The 21,391-nt window shown below is 44.3% G+C and overlaps 1 protein-coding gene across 4 annotated transcripts; it reads right to left on the reverse strand.

The window, feature by feature from the left end:
* Positions 1 to 7,490: 7,490 nt before the first annotated feature.
* Positions 7,491 to 21,046, reverse strand: slc6a4a (solute carrier family 6 member 4a). 4 transcript variants are annotated; one of them, XM_057049517.1, is made up of 14 exons: positions 20,024 to 21,046; positions 15,919 to 16,594; positions 14,389 to 14,523; positions 13,751 to 13,973; positions 12,608 to 12,746; positions 11,809 to 11,943; positions 11,619 to 11,722; positions 11,371 to 11,498; positions 11,176 to 11,288; positions 10,458 to 10,589; positions 10,273 to 10,372; positions 10,091 to 10,191; positions 9,572 to 9,739; positions 7,491 to 8,852 (listed from the first exon to the last, which is right to left on the reverse strand). In XM_057049517.1, exons 2-14 carry the CDS (start codon positions 16,376 to 16,378, stop codon positions 8,778 to 8,780), a joined length of 2,013 nt encoding a protein of 670 aa, XP_056905497.1. In that variant the 5' UTR covers positions 16,379 to 16,594; positions 20,024 to 21,046; the 3' UTR covers positions 7,491 to 8,777. The 4 variants fall into 4 exon arrangements, with proteins under 4 accessions (XP_056905497.1, XP_056905494.1, XP_056905495.1 ...); XM_057049514.1 differs by lacking the exon at positions 20,024 to 21,046 and adding an exon at positions 17,971 to 18,562; XM_057049515.1 differs by lacking the exon at positions 20,024 to 21,046 and adding an exon at positions 17,971 to 18,562 and having other exon boundaries at positions 15,919 to 16,704.
* Positions 21,047 to 21,391: the final 345 nt, after the last annotated feature.

Below are 21,391 nucleotides of genomic sequence, written 5' to 3' on the forward strand. Positions count from 1 at the left end.
GATGCACAATAAGGAACTGTTAAGGGGAATAACAATAACAGATACTTAATTACCTGCTCCTGATAAGATTAGTGGGCATGTGGTCATGTGACCAGAGGATGAGCCGTATGAGGAAATAACCACGCAAAGGTTGTTTCGAGATCATTTGTCTCATTGCTTTTGTTCCTCATTTAAGGCAGATATAGCAGGACTTCTTCAGTCCCCCACTTTAATCCTGTAATCCCAGTTTTCTATCCCGCGTAGTTGGAAAAAGAAATGTCCACACTCTGCATCTGTGTTGATGCTGCTGATGGGTGTGGGCGACCCCCTCGGCATGTTGGCTTCGCTCCAGGCGTGTTGTGCTGCAGGACAGGTCCAAACAACTGGAAAAGACCGGAGGCCTTTCCTGTTTGGCTCCCACTGAGCCGCCTTCCTCAGCCTCTGAGAGGTGGATGAGGTCTGACACCATGTTTCCACTGCATTATTGTCTCAACCCACCTTTTCTCTGCATTCTTTTGTAGCAGGATACGCAACTACAGAGCGGGTCAAAGGTGACGTTGATGCAGTGGAAAGGGACAAAGCCTCATCTGGAGTTGATACCCCTCTAAAACATGTCCATCATCTATGGTAATGATATATTTTAATAGATTCATACATATTGGCTGATGCAGACCATTTAAAGTATTAGTCAAAGCTGGATGAAAGCAACTCATAAGCCCCACAATTATACCACTGCACATTCATTAACCTCTGTTAACGGCTGATGAATAAGGGATGGCTGGTGTAAACATGTTAATGCTGGTCATGTGACATGACTGAAAGAAGACGCGGATAACGAGCGCGAATGCCATCCCTTTTGACTTTATCTTCTCCTCTCCTGTAATGAGAGGACAACGGCTCTCGGAGCTCCCGGTGTATCTTGGTAACAGTAATATGAACTGAGCAGGCAGGAGGAGCCAGAGACAGAAGATGGGCGGCGTGTGAGCGGCCTACTCCGTGGAGATAAGATGGTATTCTGTCATGCAAAATGAGTTCATTATAGAAGTGAGAAACAGCCACTGCTGGGGCTCCAGGTTTCTGTGTGATAAAAGGCCAGAGTGACAGATTGGGGGGAAACACTTTCATTTCCTGTTCTACAGAAGCAGCCGCAGTATCAGGATATCAGCAGAGAGGCTGGAAAGACGGAGATGGTGCGAAACGTAAAGGACAAATCAACAAGTCAGAGAAGTAAATGCCAGGAATTTTGTGTCAATCCCCCGACACACACACACAGAGTGGGATATCCATTAAAAAAAATATGCAAATTGGGATTTGAGGGCAAGTCGGAGGGAGAGAGTTGAAAGATATGTTAAACACACAGGCTGTCTGAAAAATAACCGGATCCAAAGAAGTATCAGGATGCTTGTAAAGCTATAACAGCGTCAGTGAGGCATTTCAAAATAAAAGCATCGCAAGAAGACAGTAGGGACACACACGCAAACAACTGTGTTGGTCCAGCCTAACAGGACACATGACGGGGAAAAAACAATACAGGATGAGACCTGGGGGTGGGGGGAGGTAGAGAGAAATGAAAGGAGCCAGAGGTCCTGATAGACACCTGATAGTGAGAGGGTGAAATGACATATACAGAGTTGGAGATATAAGCTGGAGGTGCAGCTCTGTTTAATATAGATGTGCAGCGATAAAGCAACACAGGCGACTCACAATTTGGCCAGCAGTCAGGAGAAGGGAGCGCAGAGGAAATTGCTAAAACAACGCGCTCACACATGCACTCATACACATACACACTCACACACACACACACGTATGTTTCCTCTGTTCTCAAAGGGGAATGATTTTATATTCCTCTCAATGGCCTCAGGCCTGTTTTTGAGGCCCGATTCTATGGTATTATCAGACTTATTTGACATTTTATAGACAATTCCATTTCCACCATGCACAAAAAAGCATAACACAATATCAGTCTGGATTAAACCACTTTACTGCGTCGATAGTTTTCTACCAAATTGCAGAGCATCAATTTAGCATAGAAGCAGGCTCTGTCCCAACATATTCATTCCTTGATAATAGTCAGCTTGGACGTGACAGGGAATGAATTTGGTAGCGGAAGAAATAAAGAGCCCACGGGAGGATGCTGGGGGGGTGGTGGGATTGAATCGAAAGCGCAGAGCAGCATAACAGCACAGAGCAGCAAAATAGCCGGGAGGTAGAAGGCAGAGCAGCATATATGAAGCGTAGCAGCGGTATGGAGAGACCAGGAGGGAGCAGGTAAAAGGGAGGCGGTCAAACACCTGCCCTCATCAGGGGACAGGGTCACGTGATCCGAGCACCAGTTAGGCACCCAAGGGTGAGACTAGCCGTCCAGCTACGTCCAAGGGGACACGTTTTCTGAGTGTGGACTGTGGAACACAAGCATAATGCATCTGACCACAAAGCTTCGGTGCACCCCCATGGAACATGTAAGGAATTTCTGTTGCGTGTAATTAATGTAATAAGCATAAAATGTAAATTGTACAAAAGTACAATGGTTTACAGTAAGATTGAGGTCATCACATGCTTTTATTCTGTAATCATTGAGACAGAAAGCGAATAATCGAAGCCAAGTGCACGTGTATCTATATGCTCATGCACACACAGATCATTTAACTCAATGTTGCCCCTGAATAACATAAAAAGGGAGCAATGGCCTTTAAAACTATTTTACGGCTCATTGTAGTCCCTTTGCAGGGGAGTTGTTTTTTTAAACGTTGGTCACCAACATTTGACAATAACACAGAGTTTCAACCGCTGAGCTGGTGTGTTTGTGCCACCTTCATCCTTAATGGCTCCGTCTTTGGGCAGATTTTAATCATCCCACTTGTAATATGCCAATATTCCTGCTTTAATAAAGAGTTGGGCAAACATTCATATTTGCAGTCCCTCAAAATGGTCCACATGCAACAGGAAATGAAACAGAAATCTGCAGGAGGCAAACAAGAGGAACATCCCAGCTGTTGTGGTTACAGGACGTGTGGATACATTTCATCAAAGGTGGGACTGGGTGGGTGCACAACCTGGCCACTGTGTCCATCGGGATGCTCCTAAAATGCAGTTAATCCCTGTAAGTCTTTGTGAACATGATTTTATCTGATTGATTAAGTGTAATGAGGTATTTTAATAATCCTAATTTACACAGTTCTCTTTAAAGATTTTTTAAATTAAAAAAAATAATTGTATTTGGACAGACTTCACTGGACCAATACAAGAAAATAAACATGATCTTCACAGAGATCCAAACTGAGTTCACCTTTCAACCTTGTCTTGTCTTCTGAACCACTTTATCCCTTTTGGGGTCACATGGAGGGTACACGATGGGTGAAGGCAGGGTCCGGGTGAGTCGCCAGTTCATCGTATGGCCCTCTATGAGCATTTGTGTGTTCTGGACCTTCCTCAAGGGGACCTCGACAGTGCTGTGAAGCCTCCACTTCTCAGCCCAGTTCCCAGCAGACTGAGCTACCACTGCCCATAGTTCCCAGCAGACTGAGCTACCTACCACTGCCCATAGTTCCCAGCAGACTGAGCTACCACTGCCCATAGTTCCCAGCAGACTGAGCTACCACTGCCCATAGTTCCCAGCAGACTGAGCTACCACTGCCCATAGTTCCCAGCAGACTGAGTTACCACTGCCCATAGTTCCCAGCAGACTGAGCTACCACTGCCCATAGTTCCCAGCAGACTGAGCTACCATTGCCCATAGTTCCCAGCAGACTGAGCTACCACTGCCCATAGTTCCCAGCAGACTGAGCTACCACTGCCCATAGTTCCCATCAGACCTTGGCCAAAGAACCGGAATGTCCTATTAGGGCAGTCGAGCTTGAGGCCAAATCGTTGCTTTTAGCTACACTTTAAGACATTTTTGGAAGCAAATGGCCCTGCACCTGTCAAAGATGTTTATGGAGTTCTTCAAGTCCCACATACTCCCTCCAACCCTGAGATGAATTCCCCTACTGTGAAGCAAGGATAAAGAGCCATTCCAGTGCGGCTCATATCATCATATGATTGTGTAACTTGCTAGATAGGCACCTAGAAACAGCCTTGTATGCATTCCTAATTTTCCACATCAAATAAGTGTTTTAAGTTAGAGTTAGACACTTTTATCTTTATCTTCAGAAGAGATTTAATGAGGTTTCTTTCATCAACCTCCCTGTTAGATGCCTTACTGGCAGTTGCAGATATCGTATTTGACAGGGTGGAATGGCAATATTAGTTTTCAAATTTGGGAAAAAGTTGCAGGTAAATTGTATTTTATGCATCGCCACAGGTCATTGAATAAATACCATCTGTTCTAACAAAGTAATTATCACTTATTACACTCTACAAGGAAGAGATGCCCACTGAGCCCTGTTTAGTTTTTTGTAAGGGAGCCTTTATCTGTCACTCTATGGCAGTTATGCCCAATATGTTGATTACAATCTACCTGTCGATCACAAATATAGTGCAGGTAGATCACATGACACGATCCTACTTATTATCGTCCAGTGCTAAATCCTCCCAGTGCTGCAAAACTCTACCAAGCTAATGATGGCATTTTTGGATATGACTGCAAAAGAGGAGCTGTTAACAGTGCTGCCCATGAAAGAACGCACACAAGGAGAAGACATCTTTCAGTCTATATCAAGAAAACCCAGCTGCCACCGTGCAAAATTGGTGTCCATCACCACGGACCGGGCGCCCACCATGGTTGGCTGCTTGACTGAATTCATTACCAAGTGCAGGGAGGATGATGCTTTCTCACTCGTCCTTAATAATCACTGCAGTATACAGCAACAAGTGTCATGAGCAAAAATTCTAATCATGAAAGAGAATACGGATGTGGCAACAAAGGTCGCCTGTTATATTTGCGCAGGCTCTCTTCAAAGACAGCTATTCTGTGTGCATCTGGAGAAGGATGACTGCCACCACTCTGGGTTGTTGTACCACACTGATGTGAGATGGCTTAGAAATGAAGAATTCAACTTTTCTCATCAAAGTTCCAGTGCCATGATTTGGAAACCTTCCAGAACCTCACATCAGAGCTGGAGATGCAAGGAAAGTCATATGTGCAGCTTGACAGTGCACGCTACGCAAAGCTGCTTGACATTTGCCTGTCGGATTTTGACAAACGCTTCCAAGATTTTGTAGCCAAGCGCTACATTTGTGTGCTACCTTTATTCAGAAACAGGCTGAGACTGCTTCACTCACATCAAAAATTGCAACACTGTTTCTTCAGTGAAGGATGACATTGTAAGCAGACATTCAGCTGACGTCCAGAGCTCACGGACAGTTCTGGAACTTAACATCAGGAAATGTGCTACCTCCTTGACTGCATTCAGCTCCACTTATTTATGCGAGTCAGTCTTTTCCCACATGAAGCTCATTAAGCCCAAGTTCCACCATGCCTGATGATCATTTAGAAGTGTGCTTGAGGCTGGCTACCAGCACCTGCTGTCTGGACTATGCATCCCTGGCCTATTCCATTCAGAGCAAGTCAGAGTGAGGTAGAGACAAAAATATATATATAGAGTTGTATTGTGCAAAGTGGGTTCATGCAGTTATGCAAGGTACACCAACATCTATTGTACATATAAGTAAATTGTCAATATATTTAAAAATACATATATGTTTTGCATTTTTAAAGTAGATAGATCATTTTGACTTGATCATTTTGTAAGTAGCTCACATGCTGAAAAAGCGTGTTCTCATCCCAATAAGTGTGGCATATCCAGGAATCTCATAGCTGTCTGCGTTTGCAGACGATTGTCTGCTGATTTTGTCTGACCTAGCATGTTCTATCTCTGCAACCCTTTTAGTCTGGAATGCTTTTGACATAATTTCTAGATACAAGTCTTTCCTGCTAAAAAGGGGGCAAGAAATATCCATTTAGCAATCTACCATTTAACATCTAAAACGTCTATGTCTATACATTAGTCAATGTTGTTCATACACAAATTAAATTTGATTTTAAGTATTTGTCCTTACAAAATATCTCTGTGGCTGCTAGGACTACTATTAAGATAAATGTTTCTTTACATTTATTTCAGTGCATACCAATCTGAATTCCTCTTCCTTTTTATTTTAAATGTAGTCTAATAGATTATAATATAGTCTTACCTTGGATTCTGTTTGGTATAAAAATCCTCCTATGTTGTGCAATCAAGTGTTGAAGAGGCCCCAAGACTTTTAGGTGGAATGGACCTACCTAACCTCTTGTATGACTATTGGGCAACAAATGTGAGGAACTTCAATTGTTGGGGTTGTTACAATGATACTGAGGTCCCTCCGTCATGGTTGGTCATGGAGGCAACTTCTGTTCATCCAGCATCCCTGAACATTGAGTGGGCCATGTTCCCTGCCTCCACTGTTGAGGTGGCAAACCTGTATTGTGCCCACAAGGTGGTCAGTGCCTGACATGGTGGTAATGCCCTTGGGCATGGGAGGGGAGGAACCACTTCTGCACAGCTTCAAGGAGAATCTGGTCTACCATCCGTTGGCTCAGGAGTGTGTAGGAGCACATCAACATTGTGTATGTTGGGGATGGGATATGGCTGACCTCAACTCAGGATGTTATTAGTCTTTGAAAGAAATACTTTGAAGACCTCCTTAATCCTTCCAACATGCCTTACAATGAAGAAGACTCTGGAAACTTCATGGTGAGCTTTCAATCCTCCAGGGATAAAGTTCCCTCGGTGGTTAAAAAGTCCCTTTGTTGCAGGCCAGAGGCGATGGATGAGAGGCATCAAGCCTCTGGAAAATTCCAAGACAAGACAACTGTGGGACTGTCTTGGGTGACATCCCCCTGTGTCATCAGGGACATCAGGGAACTCCTGGAGAGGAGGGTCCATTGGACAAGAGTGGTTTTACCTCAAACTAGAAATGATTTTTCAACAATCCCTTTTATTATGAGCAAAGCAGGTATGACGTCACTCTCTTATTGACAAATAGCAGTGCCAAAGCTTGAGAAGGTTTAACTATTAGCATATGGAATTGATATAAAACCCATATCAATCACATACTTTGAATATTTACATATTTGTTGAAGTATTTATGTGACAACCAAAACGGTTGGAAACGGCGAGGTTTGGTTAGGTTTGCACCTTTGAGACTGGTGCCCATGGTGGTTGAATCCAACTTTTGAAGCCGGGCTCCAGAGTGAAGACATTTAAGAACATTATCATTTTCATCTCTGTAAACAGGAAGTGCCACCTTCAGTGAAAAGGGTGAACGGCGCATTACTCTGTCAGATAGAGGCAGCACACACTGAGGAACAGCAACAACAGCCATAGGCCAACTAAGGAGCAACATGGAAAACTGGGAGTTTCTTTTGTCCTCAGGTTTTTCTCAATTCGTCATTGAAGTTTTCGCAGTTAAGCGTTGTTTTGAAAAGCTAAAGTTAGCATCACATTGTTCGTCCACATACAATTACACAATATCCCTGTGTACGAGATTAGACTGAGCACCAAATGAAGAAATAAATGAAACAGAATAAGGCAATGTCTCTCCATATGTTCATTCTTTATTTATCTTTTGTTTCCCATATATCATATTTATTTATCTTTATTTTAAACATTTCTATTTCTTAAGTGGCTTTTGTGGCATACATAGATCTTACATACATTTCAGAGATACAAGAGAGTTTACTGACTTCTTTATAGTGGAAGTTGACAAGACAACAGTGTGTGTACACACACACTCGCACACGCACGCACACACAAATAGACACAAAACACTGGACACATTTTTATAGGGTAGAATACACCAACACAAGACTGACAAGTAAATACACAGGCTGGACAGCACTCGCCATATTTTAACTCCTGCTCTGACGTACATCTGGATATGACTAGTTACATCCTTACAAATACACCACACTCACCTAAGGCACACACAATGTTTTTGGTAGAAAGTAAAGAGCACGCATGCGGATTTTCACACTATGCTACTATCTCTGACGCCCGTATTTGGTTCCTGTTAATGACACTGATGCAGCATGACAAAAGAAAGCACGCCGCTTGAACTGAAAAGGGCAGCACTATGTCATTGTTTATCACATTTTCTGTAAAGCTTCTGGTCTTTCTGCGGGGGGGAAAAAGGCTACATGTCAGTCAAACAGGAAAAAACATCAAATATTTGGCTTCAATAATAAATGTAGAAAGAATCCTGAATTTCTTACAAATAAGAGCACACAACAGCTTGTATAGTGTCAGGGGACTGAAACACAAATACTCTAACCTGCAGAGTCCATTTGTCTCTAGTTTGTTAGAGTTTCTTTTCAGGAAAGTGTGTTTTGCTTTATGTTCCAAAATGAAATGAAAGTAAGGGAAATTTCAACTAAGAGATGACGTTTTTATGATGTTTTTATGACTGTGGATGTTGTCATTCAAGGTATAAGAAAACTGCTTAGTAGTAGGTTATTCCCTGTTTAATAATGTCTGAATAAGGGGTTGATTACATCTGGGTATCATTTCATTTATTATTACATGCCTATGATCTTTATTTCCTCTGAACATCTGATATTAAATGTTCTCTCTTTGTCCACTTAAGGCCTCTAATGGTTTGAAACTGCAGTAATGTACCTTTCCCCCTGCAGCATGCCCTTTAAAACTGCAGCCTAAATCTACTCCACTACACGTTTGTCTCGTGCGTGAGACAGTGAAGCAAGTGTAAACATGTCAAACATCAGGAAAAAGAGGCAAAGATGACGGATTGCAGTCCCCTTGTCCGCTAGGTTGGTAGCTTGTCCAGTTGGCAGCATTCGCTGATAAAATTGCACCTTCTTTGCATTAGAGTGCACTGGTGACAATAATGTCTCTGTGTTGGTTTGTGCTGGGCACTGGAGTGATGCTCTTTAACAAACGCTGCAAAGAAAGAAAAAGAAAGCAGCACCATCCATTTAAAAAAGGGTTTTCCATGACTGAACATGCCAGTGATGTAATATTTAAATACTGCAAGTCAGCATTGGAGCCACATAGCGTATAAACATGGTTATTATTTTCATTAGTAATATTTAAATCCTGACTTTATACCAGTACTACTATACTACAGTACTATTAAACATATAGAAAAAGAGAAGAGTCCCTCTAAGCACTGATGTTGGATGGAGACAGATACCCTCCTCATAATCTAAGATCCATTTCTAAAAAGGTTAGAAATAGGAAAAAAAAAGCCAATAAAAATACTTATAGGCGTATAGGTTAGTCTATCTTACTTAATTGTTCATTTCTGATTGCAATTGTTCCGTAAGATGTGGGGAAGGGGCCTTTTACCACAATTGCTTTAATTAATTGTTAGCATAAAACTCAGTAAACATTTGGAATGCGAGGACCCAAACTGCCTGAAAGTGGAATTCCGTCCATTTTCCTGTGTTAAGTTTATCACAATTATGTTTCCTTTGCAAAAGTCTACTCTGCTCTTCTCTTATGCTGCCTTGATCTGATCTCAGGAAAAGGAAACACTCGCTCAGCAGATAATCTCTGAGGAAAGGCGGGATATTAAAGGAAAGGACACTGGATAAGTACTGGATCTGGGGGAAACCATCTATAAAAGACACTAGAGATGCAGGGTGCAGGACACAAACCTGTTTGAAGGTACCCTTGGTCACGATCAGGCAGTAGATCATATAAGTAGGCACACAGATGAATGAGGACACACCAATGCAGTATCCCAGCGCAGTGGTCCACAGGGGGTAGTGGTAGCTGAACAACCTGACCTCTGGAGGGAAGGCTAGGAAACTGATGATAATGAACTGCACAAAGAGGAACACAGGTCAGGCACTGTGTGTGTGTGTGTGTCTGGGGAGTGCAAGATGTCAATGAGAGTCCTCCCAAAATAATGGGATAATAATGTGTGTGTGTGTGTGTGTGTGTGCTCACATTTACTACATATTGAGGACCAAAGTCCTCATTCAAATAGCAATGTGGGGCTGTGTTTGTGAAGTGGGTGCCACAAAACGTGGATAAGGTTGGAATCTAGTTTAGATTACGGTTGGGGTTGGGGAGTTGGTCGGGATTGTTACAGTAGGGAGGTGGCTAATGAGAGTTCTAACAATCATAGTATTGTGAGGATGTGTGTGTAGATGTAGGTGTGTTTCCCTCACCAACAAAAAGCATGGACAGATGGCTACCCAGCACACCCTCCAGAATATCCCTGGATAAAAACCAAGCATGACCTGGATGTCGTTACAGAAACGCTTGGTACCTGCAATCCACACGTACAGCAAGTCAGTAAGGTCAGGGCAGAGACGACGCTCCCGCTCACCCTCAGGGCCGAATCACTCACCATAGAACCAAGAAACAGCAATAACCTCCAGCAGGACCACGGTGATGACTGCAGGGCCTGTGGCGTACTCCTCAAACAACTTCACCACAAAAGCTCCTCCCTGGAATGAGAGGAGGGGGGGGGGTTCGGTCTTAAAACTGTTTATGAATCACAACACGTTGAGGTGTGGTGTGTTGCAACCTCACATATGTGAGTGTGGACAGGGCGCCCAGGTAGCAGACGCACACCAAGCCGAAGACAAACTTCTCCCGTCTCTTAACCAGGACGTGGGGGTACTCATCTAGCACAGCCGTGATCACCCCCTCCAGGCCCGCGAACTGTAGACAGGAAGGAACAAGGGAGAGATTGAGAAGGTGAAGAAAAGAAGCCAGTGTTCCGAAGGCCCCGTGATACGGTTCACACGCGTTTCAAGGAAGGAAAATGTTGTTTTTAAATTGTGTTGAATGTGATCGAAGGGTCAAGGGTAAAAAAAGCTGCGTTTGTCATCATTCTAGCCCAGATTGTTGCTCTGAAGGGCTCCGGGGTTCACCGTGAATGACGGCAGTGCTTATAGAAACTGCTATTTTTCTCTTCAGTGACTTCAGTGAACTAGATGGAGAGTCTATAATATCATTACTACTGTTTTTGTTCGAGTTAGGAAGCTCATCCAGATGTAGCCCCCCTCAAAAAAACAACATCATTTGTCATCTCTTTATCACATTTTATTATTGGTTGTCTATATATAGGATAATTCATGAATATTTAGCAAGTTTTAGCTTTGTAAAGATAACGACCAGTAAGACATACGCCTTAAAGTAACAGTAACTATGCAAATCTAATGGCAGCTAGCTTAATCCGAAAGCAGCTAGTTTAACTTTAATTGAAATGAAAGAAACTTTTAGAATTAGACATGCACAAACTGACCGTGCTGTCCAGACCCAGCATGATGATCATGAGGAAGAAGATGATGGAGAAGAAAGTAGCCGCAGGCATGTTGGCGATGGCTTCTGCATAAATGATGAACAGCAGGCTGGGACCTGGGGAAGAAAGAGGCACAGTAAACGGACGTCGGTGTTATCATTCGCTCATTCGTGTGGCTTTTGTAAGGCCTCGTCCCACCTGCGTCCTTGGCTACAGCATCCACATCCTGCTGCCTCATCTCAGCCATGTAGCCAAGCACGGTAAAGATGACAAAGCCGGACAGGAAGCTCGTCAGACAGTTCACTGAGCTGGTGATCAAAGCGTCTCTGCGATGTAGAGGGAGGAGGCTCAAATAGCGGGAAAATGACAGCTTGCTCTCAAAATTCACATTTACTCCTTGGTAAACACGCAGACATTGTAACATTTTCTGTCACAAAAGTGCGTACTTGTAGCAGTTGTTGTGAAATGGATTGTAGCTGGCAAAGGCCAGGAGAACCCCGAAGCCAGGACCCAGCGAGAAAAAGATCTGTGCCGCTGCATCGATCCATACCTTTGGATTGTGGAGACAGGACGATGATGAAAGCATAAGCTAAAGGCAGCAGAAAAGGAATGAACTATGTCAGCGTGCCCACGTACTGTCGTGCTGAGTAGTTTCTCCCAATCAGGTTTAAGGTAGAAGACCACACCCCTCCAGGCACCTGGTAGAGTGGCCCCACGGATGAGCAACACCAGAAGAACCAGGTAGGGAAATGTCGCGGTCACCCAGACCACCTGAATCAGACACGGGGAAACTGCTCAGTCTGGCCACAGTTTCAGATCTTTAGCGGTAACCTCTGACCAGACCTGGCATCATGGCCACATGCCTGATGTTGGGGCGGTCCCACTTTTGCTGACAAAGCAGCCCTGACTTGTGGCATTGACTCCACTAGGCCCCTCAAGGCGTTCTTTGGTTTTTTTGGCACCAAGAAGTCGGCATCTGGAGACTTTGGAGGTCACTTAAATTTCTCTAACTCGTTGTGCTTCGCAAACCCTGAGCCAATTTTGCTTTGTAGTAGGGTGTATTACCCTGTTGGAAGAGGCCACAGTCATCAGGAAACATCAGTTCTGTGGTCTCCAACAGTGATTGGGTAGGCGGTCAGAAGTAACATCCACGTGGATGCCAGGACCAAAGCTTTACCAGCAAGCACCCAACCACCGTGTGACGTGTGATGTATCCGACTTGGACGCCAGTCCCGTTACCCTGCGGTCCATTTCTGACAGTCACATGACCCTTTTAGGCACTTCTGGCAGTGGAGAGGGATCAGCACAGCCACCTTCTCCCATCTGATATCACTCTTTCAAAACAAGCGTGAACCTCTGTCACGGTGTGAACCGCGCACGTTATAGATCTGCATCTGGCTGCGTCCCAATATATGAATGTGGGTGCTCCGGTTACCTTTCCAGATGTCTTGACTCCCTTCCAAATGCTGAAGAAGACAATGGTGAAGATGAAGAGCAGGCAAAGGGCCAACTGCCAACTGACAGAGCCCAGCTGGTGCAAACCGGGCGAGCGGTGGACCTGCAACACCTGACGGCTACAAGCAGAAAACAGGACAGCGGGTGTGATGGTGGACAAGGACATCAGGAAAAGGAACAAGCTTGAGAGGAGCTTAAGAGACTTTGGAATCAAAGAGAATGTGCCATTAAAATGAGTAAGAGAGTGAGTAAGGAAAGGAGGAAGGAGTGGGGGGAAAAAAAGTTGGCACAATTCACCATTAGTGTGGAAATCGTGACAGCAGGTCATGAACTATACCAAAAAAAATGGTTTGGGCTTATAAATGGCTTTATAAGAACTCGGAAGAGCATTTAAACGGAAGAAAAAACCCTGCACCCATGAAAGAGCACAGCGAGGCTGAAGTATGTGGGCATAAGGATCACATTATATCAAAGGTTAACCACTGGGCCGCATGATAAGGCCGATATGATTTGTGCTGAAAACAGGAAATATCTGGTGCCAGACTTCCTTGCAGAATTTGTTTAAATCTACATTAGGGGAAAAGTTAACCATGTACATACCATGAATCTGTCTCAGTGGACAAACAAACATGTGTGCAGCTGATAAGCCCGAGCCAGACGCCTGTGCAGCACTCAAGAATAAAAACAGTAGTCTTGCAGTTGCACACCACATGGAAAAATTAATGAACTCCAATTATTGACTGGGAAAGTAACTGGCGCATAAATTAGGGGGACGTATGAAGTCGCTGGTCTGAATCGAACAGGGGTTCGTTTGCTGAGCGGTTTCCCTGCGTCTCCTGTTGTTGCGTTAATAAATGAATAAATCATCATGGAGATTTCCGGGTCTCTTTACCACACGACGCTTATCTCACTGTTTTACTTTTGGGGCCCCGTCCGTGACTCATCGTTAGCCAACAGTAGAAAGTCTGGAATAGATCATGTATAGTCGACGGTTGCCAGCTCAGGATATCACTCCTGTATGACTCCATCATGGCTAATAACACCAGAGATCATCCGATGATCCACGTTCTTCCATCTGGGCCTCCCTTCTCTAGGTTCTTACAGAGGACTTACATGCACTTACACATAGAATTCCTCCGCGGGAGAGGTGGAGGTGTTGGACCACGTCACGTTGTGGTCTGTGGACATGTACTGGTTGCAGTTGGCGGTGTTCCAGCTGTTGGTGCAGGTGCTCCAGGGCAGGGTGGACTGAAATGACGACAGGAGGTAGTACAACGCCCAGGCCATGATGGTGTTGTAGTAGAAGGCTATGTAGAGGGCGATGATGCAAATAGCGAAACCAATCCCTGGAGCAAAATAAGAAGCAAATACAAATACTTTGCCACTCAAATTTGCCACCGATCACCCCACTTTATTTTAAGGCTAATTCAAGATGTTATGGCATAAGTAGGTGACATTTAAGAACAAAAACCATTGAGACATTATCACAGTTCTCAGCATCTGGCATTTGGGAGGGAAATGTGACAATTTCCATAATAGAGAGTCCTACTGGATGTATAAGTAGCACCGGATCCTCTTAAAGGAAAGTCCCCAGACGGGATAACGCAGATTAATGAGCCGCCTCTCCGGCTTCACGCCATCTTTTTAACGTTCTTTGAATACTGGCAATTTCACATTTGGAGCCGTTTTTGTTTCTTACTCTGCATCGTGAACATCTGCCATCGGCGCTCTCATACGCTTCTGTTTTCTCCCCCTTTTTACCTTTAAATATGGGGCAGATGTGTTTCCAGATAGAGATGCAGCCACTGTGGTGAAACTGACCCAGGGCCAGCTCCATGTAGAAGAGAGGGACGCCGCCAAACACTGCCATCAACAGGTAGGGCAGCAGGAAGGCACCTGGGGAAAGATGGGGGTCATACATTTTGGGAGGGAGGGAGGGAAGAAGAAGAATGACTGGAGATGGAGGGCAAAAATGTGGATTTATGGGATGTAATGAGCTTTAAATCTCTGTCTGTATACGCATCGTTAGAGCTAAGGGTCTGGTCTACATAATACCAGTGGGTTCAGGAATATCGGCCCACTGGCGCCACTTTGAACCGATGATGGAAAAATGGACGTAAAGATTTCAAAGAACGATATGAAGGAATATCGCTGCTAATGGACTGAACCCAACACAGAAGCTTTGGTAGATTTGGAACGAATTTTTCTCGTTTCTTAATATTTCTTGATTCGTGGACGACGGCGTGCTGCTGTGACCCGACAGCAAAGATAAGGGTTGATTGCAAAGCTGCCTGGGAGACAGGTTATTAAGGGGGGGGGGGGGGTGGACTGAAGGTGTTTTAATAAAAAAAAAAAACACACAATTAATACTGTGGTGTTCCCGTCTCTACCATAGACGCACACCAAAGACAGGAAATTACAAAGATTTTATTATTGTAAATTTAATAAAAAAAGAAATAGAAAAGGAGGCCCTGTTTGCTACTGGGGGAGAGAAGAGAGAGAGCAAGAGTGGAGCATCTTACTTTGTAATACCCATCCATCATCATCCACCCATCCATCCATCATTCCATCATCATCCACCCATCCATCCATCATTCCATCATCATCCACCCATCCATCCATCATCATCCACCCATCCATCCATCATCATCCACCCATCCATCATCATTCCATCATCATCCACCCATCCATCATTCCATCATCATCCACCCATCCATTCATCATTCCATCATCATCCACCCATCCATCCATCAATCAGTCCATCATCATCCACCCATCCATCCATCAATCAGTCCATCATCATCCACCCATCCATCCATCAATCAGTCCATCATCATCCACCCATCCATCAATCAGTCCATCATCATCCACCCATCCATCCATCAATCATTCCATCATCATCCACCCATCCATCCATTATTCCACCATCCATCCATCCCATCACCCATCCATCATCCATCAATCATTTCATCATCCATCCATCAATCATTCCATCATCCATTCATCATCCACAGATCCATAAATCATTCCATCATCTATCCATTCCATCATCATCCACCCATTCATCCATCAATCATTCCATCATCATCCATCCATCAATCATCCATCCATCATCATCCATCCATCATCATCCACCCATCCATCCATCCATCATCACCCATCCATAAATCATTCCATCATCCATCCATAAATCATTCCATCATCCATCCATCCATCATCCACACGTCCATAAATCATTCCATCATCTATCCATTCCATCATCCCTCCATCCAAGCCTTCCAAGCTCCTTACCTCCGCCATTTTGGTAGCAAATGTATGGGAAGCGCCAGACATTTCCCAGATCTACAGCGTAACCGATCACGGACAGAAGGAAGTCCACCTTCTTGCTCCAGGTTTCTCGAGGCCTCTCCAAACTCGTTTGTTGCACCACCAGAGTTCTGAGGCCCCCAGCAGACCCGGCGGCCCCCACAGGCCCAGAGTCCGTTCCCGTAGAGCCGCTTGCTTTGTCTACTTCCTCCCTTGTAGTTTGAGGACTGGATGTGAAGCCATTGGACACCTGCTGTCCAGAGTCAGAGGTCAAAGTCTTGGGTCCTTTCTCTGCAAGCCCATCAGCCACCATCAGTCTACTGTCCTCTTGCTCTGTCCCCTCCTCTTGTCCCCCCTCCTCTGTTTTGCCACCGAAGTCCTCTTTCTCAGTGTCCCCGGTGTCCAACGGCAACATGCGAGTCATGGTGATATCATTTGTCTCCATTGGCTCGCGGTGATGTTGGTACGGGCAGTTAGAGATGGGTGGATGCTCTCAGCAACAAGGATGAGAATGTGACACTGCCGTTTAATTTAGTGCCCATTAGGGGAGCGGCGGAGTTGAGGGCTGTGACAATGTTGTGATAGCGTCGTCCAACTCTCAGATTACGACGGGACTGTCCTTCCGGAATAGGTAAAGGAGACAATGGGCAAGAGAACCGAGCTAAAAGAAAGGAGAGGGGCCAGAATGAGGGGGTTGGAATGTTGAAGCAGAACTAACAGTGGCCGACGTGGACAGAAAACTTTCTCTGAGACATTCAACGACACCGTGAACTGCAACACACGAAAAAGCCACAAAGACTTTATTTATCCAGTCGACACACACCAATAAAACATCATATCTGTTGTTTCTCATACCTGAACCACACAACTGAAAATCAGTCCAAGGACAAAAACCTTCTACCGGGACACCCAGACTAATTACTGTACGTCCATTTGTAAAACTTGACGCCGTCCTCGACTTGCAAAGGAGCAACAGTGCAAGAATGTCCAGATTAGGAGCAAAAGGAGAAAATGAAAAGTGGGGGTTGGGCGTCCCGATAAACCAGCTTCTCCTTTTAGCACCACCGATAAAAGTATTGCACTTGGAATACAGTAATAAATCGAAATACACAAATTTCAATCAGGGTTTAAATGGAAAAAAAAGTAGCCCCACCTAATAGTGGTTCAGTTGTGTCACTTTGTGTCCAATTAACTGGTGTAAGTCATTTGTAAACTTGTAAAAGTGCCACTTTTAAGAGGGAAAGGAAGCTCACCAACGACAACATGAAGCTTAGAAAATACATAGAAAAACAGAGTTCCTGCAGTTGTGTGTAAATCATTTGCTTCTCGATTTTATATCTTTATGGGGACAAATGCTCATAAAATAGTAGAAACAGTCGGTTCCATTAATTGTGTCCAGTTGTTTACTTTAACTCACGCGAAAAAGAGGCAATAAACAAACAGTCAAGCGAAATCCACACAACATAACGAGAATAATGAGACGTGAAGTTTAGGCTTTATTGTAAAATAATCGATGAGTATTAGCAAATTATTGATTAAGGACAGAACATGTTGGTCAGGACTAAAACTACAAACGCTAACCTGCGACCAGCAGCGTTTGATTTTCCTTTACAAACTCTACGTTTACTCTTTGATCAAGCCGCTAAGGTTCATTATCACATTACATCATTATTGTCTTTATATGGCCCTTTTGATCTTTCGGGAACCGGTCGAGTTGACAGAAGTCGGTCAGTTGAGACCAAAACATGAGAACAAATTAAAGTGACTAGGAAAACTTTGGTTTTAAAATTATATGTGAAACAAAAAATAAATAAGGGTCGGTTTGGGTGTAGTTAAGAAATCCACAAGAAGATAACCATAAATAAATTTTTTTGAAAAAACAGGAACCCACGCTTGGACCATTATCTCTATGAACTCTGCTCACACCAGAGATAATTCGCTATTCATTAACCAGTCCTCGCTCCTTCTTCATCACTTTCCGACTCTCTGGAAGTTTATACATTAAAATTAAAGAGAAGGTGGAATCCCATACGTTACCTCAGAGAAAGAGTAGCTCGGACACACGGAAGTACCTGCAGGAGCAGCCGCGTCTGCCGGGGACTTGGAAGAATCCTGCCGCGGCGTAAAGAATCTCAAAGAGGCAAAAACATGCTGGACACTACATGGACGAGCTCATCAGCACGCGGGCTCTTCACATTTGAGCTCTCAAACCTCTCACATTTGTCTCCCTCCTTCCCTCCCTCCCTCATTGCTCCTCTCTCACCAAATACACGCGCTTGTGCACATGCCATGTTTTCATGCATACAGCTGGATGGAGCTGAGTGCACACAAACACACACACACACAACAGTCAAACAAAATTCAAATTCACATGTATATTCTCTATTCTCATTTAACACTGTACATGCAAACAGCAACACTGACCTCTCTCTCTCTCTCTATCACACACACACACACACACACACACACACACACACATAAATCAAATCAGCATCACAGGATCATGTGACCTAGTGCTGAGTGGCCCTTTTGACACCTAACCAGGTCCAAAGCCTTCAAGGGTTCTTTCCTGACCGACAGGGCACAACACGAGACGTGAACGTGAAACCAAAAATGTCTCAACACTTATAGAGATGTATGCTTTTGTTAAATATTTGTAAATAGTTTTCACTGTAAATAGTTTACTATTTACTATTTCTGTGATCTGTTTAAACAGAAGCACAACAACACACTTGCAGCGAGTTCAGGCCTGAAGGCCAACGACAACAGGTTTTAAAAGAATAATAAGGGGGGGGCGATACTATTAGTGATAATAGTTTGACTTGTGTTGTGTTTGTTTGTTTGGCAGCACTTTCCTGCAGAGTGGAACCAGATTAGCATTAATGCTTTCAGCTGCTTCACATATGTTGTTTTTTTTAATCATTCTCCCATTCTTGATCTTTTGAGCACTTTAAGTCGTTCCTATCTGACGCCTGCATGTTCTGCCCTCCCAGCTTCTTACTGACACGTATGATTGTGAATCATCTGTACGCAGTTGTGTTCTTCATATAGTTACGGTAATATTTGCCTGCGTAACAACAATGTTCAAAGGTTTCTGTGACAAAACTGTGAGGGCTCTCCAGACAAGAGCAGGGGATCATATTTCTCCCACAGCTGGCTCCTCTACTGTCCCCGCTGGCCCGTTATTATATTCAGAATCCTGCCCGTGATAGTCGGGTTCTGTTATCACAAACAACTCACAGCGTCTTATCGCCCAGCGGATCTCATAGGATGCAAGGTTATTAGAGTTTCCCAGAGTCCATAAACGCAGCAGGGGAGTCTGAGCCTTCAGCTCTCGCCCTCCACCCATCACCCCCCATCCCCATAAAGGTCCCCTTTCTGAAACAGGGTCGTCTCACGCTCGGGACAACAGAGGTAGACTTGAATTTGCAATATTAAGCAGAATTACAATGATCCTGGCTCTTGTCGTTCCCCGTCTCCCTGGAGCCGGGCTACGGTCGGGGTTCGGTTGTTGTGAGTTGGGGGTTTTCCAGCACAACAGATTAAAGAGCACAGGTAGGCTTTTCCGTCTCGGTCTGACACGGAGAGACCCATCCAGCAGAACAGCTTTGGCCGGGATGATATATGAACCTGGAGTTCTTACAGAGGAAACCATTTCCAGCTGTCACATGAACTTCACTGGGAGCAGCCAGACAAATCTCAACATCGGGGTGGTCAAAACTCTCTTGCAGGATTGAATACCGACCATTTGGTAATAATAACAGCGGTGAGGACAATGATGTGGTGTGTTAAAGTTAGTTGAGACATTCAAAAGTCCTTCACTAGATGAAACGGTGTTAAGAAAGTAAATTTAGGCGACACCTAAATCAACATGACAGCAAAACAAACACCTGAATATGTAAAGCGGGAGTAATGGGAGACTGGCTGGCGATGAGTCGGCGCCGCCATCCTCCCAATTCATAAATTCTTACACTTATATTAAAACCACATATCTCATATACAACTATGGATAAACAACATATGAGTAAACATTATTGTAAGTGATGGATTATCAACCCGCTGACACAAAATGACAGGAACTATACCTTACCTGATGGTTCCGAGAGGATAACCCGCATCAACATAATTTAGCCTGTGGGGTCTAACCCAAAGCTCGCAGATCCGGCATGTCTGGCTTTACAGAACACCACATTTGTGTTCTGCCTGGCTTAAAGCACAAACATCCTCAAGCATGCTTTCACACCCAAACACACACACACCGAGCTTTAAGGATCCCTGCCCCTAATCCAAGGCTCCTAATGCATATTGATTAAGAGGGCTGAAGAGAAAGAAAACAGATACATAAACTGCAAAATGTCAGAAGAAATAAAAAAGAAAAGGAAAAAGTTACTACGTGAATGTGAATCTGCTGTAGAAATAATTTACCACATAATCTGACACTTATGCAACCACAAGGCCAAAAGGCTACGTGCCAGATGGGCTACAGCACCAAAGTTAGCCCTGTGATCGGCGTGTGTGTGTGTGTGTGTGTGTGTGTGTGCGCGCATGGAGGGATTTCTATTGATGACATCACCATAACTGAAAATAAACAAACGACCCCGTATCAATCGCTGTGCCCCCTTTCTTTCTTGCCCTCCTTCACTTGCGCACGTACGTGCGTGCACTGCTGACTGTCATTCCAATCAGTATTAGCTGAAGTACTGGGTTAATCCTAATTGCAACACACAGAAGTACACGCACACTCACACACGCACACACACAGGGAATCCGGAGGGACGGAGGTGAATCATGCCGGGAATAATGAGGGCAGGTCAGAGATGTAGACTCCAGCTTGGAATCCATCACGAGACCCATTTTTCATGTCCTGACTGTAAAGTCCCCTATCCCATAATATTGGTATTCAACATAACCCTCCACGAGCCTGAACAGGGCAACTACAACAGGGGCCAGGGGTGAGGGGTGGTGCATTCTTAAATTTAATCCATGAGAAGTTATAAATCTACAAGTGAATACAGCCCTATATACTGTACATACATACAGCAGTTTGGGACTTTAAGGTTCCCAGTTGGTTTTGAGGGACAAGAAAGTGCTGAAAGGCCATGAAGAGACTGGAAGAGCGGCAAAAACGAACCTCTATTTCCATGCGAGTGATCCCCCGCTGTGCACATTTCTGAATATACACACCATGCTTCTCAGTCGGGGGATCTGAAGACTGTCCAGACGCATGCAAAGCAAGCAGATGAGAGCTGGAGGACACGGAGTGTGATGTCACCGCACCATGAGGGTGGACTTTAATGAACAGTTGGGCTTCATGCAGCAGGCTTGATTTTCCTTGAAACGTGCAGTAACACAACAAGCTTTATATATCAGATCGGAAAAGAATTCACCACTAGGCTGCATTTTAAAACCATGGCTTGTTTTTAATTAGATGAGGTAATCAAATAAACAGGCTTTTGTA

The sequence above is a fragment of the Takifugu flavidus genome, chromosome 12 (assembly GCF_003711565.1).
Source record: "Takifugu flavidus isolate HTHZ2018 chromosome 12, ASM371156v2, whole genome shotgun sequence".
NCBI classification, from domain to species: domain Eukaryota; kingdom Metazoa; phylum Chordata; class Actinopteri; order Tetraodontiformes; family Tetraodontidae; genus Takifugu; species Takifugu flavidus.

What these genes read in the sequence shown, in the direction of transcription:
- slc6a4a (XM_057049517.1), bottom strand. Translation starts at nt 16,378, where the DNA reads ATGGAGACAAATGATATCACCATGACTCGCATGTTGCCGTTGGACACC. An exon ending in CCCGCGGAGGAATTCTATGT is followed by an intron (nt 12,747 to 13,750) that starts GTAAGTGCATGT and finishes TTCTGCTTGTAG; the next exon opens with CCGTCAGGTGTTGCAGGTCC. An exon ending in TGCTGTAGCCAAGGACGCAG is followed by an intron (nt 11,289 to 11,370) that starts GTGGGACGAGGC and finishes TTTCTTCCCCAG; the next exon opens with GTCCCAGCCTGCTGTTCATC.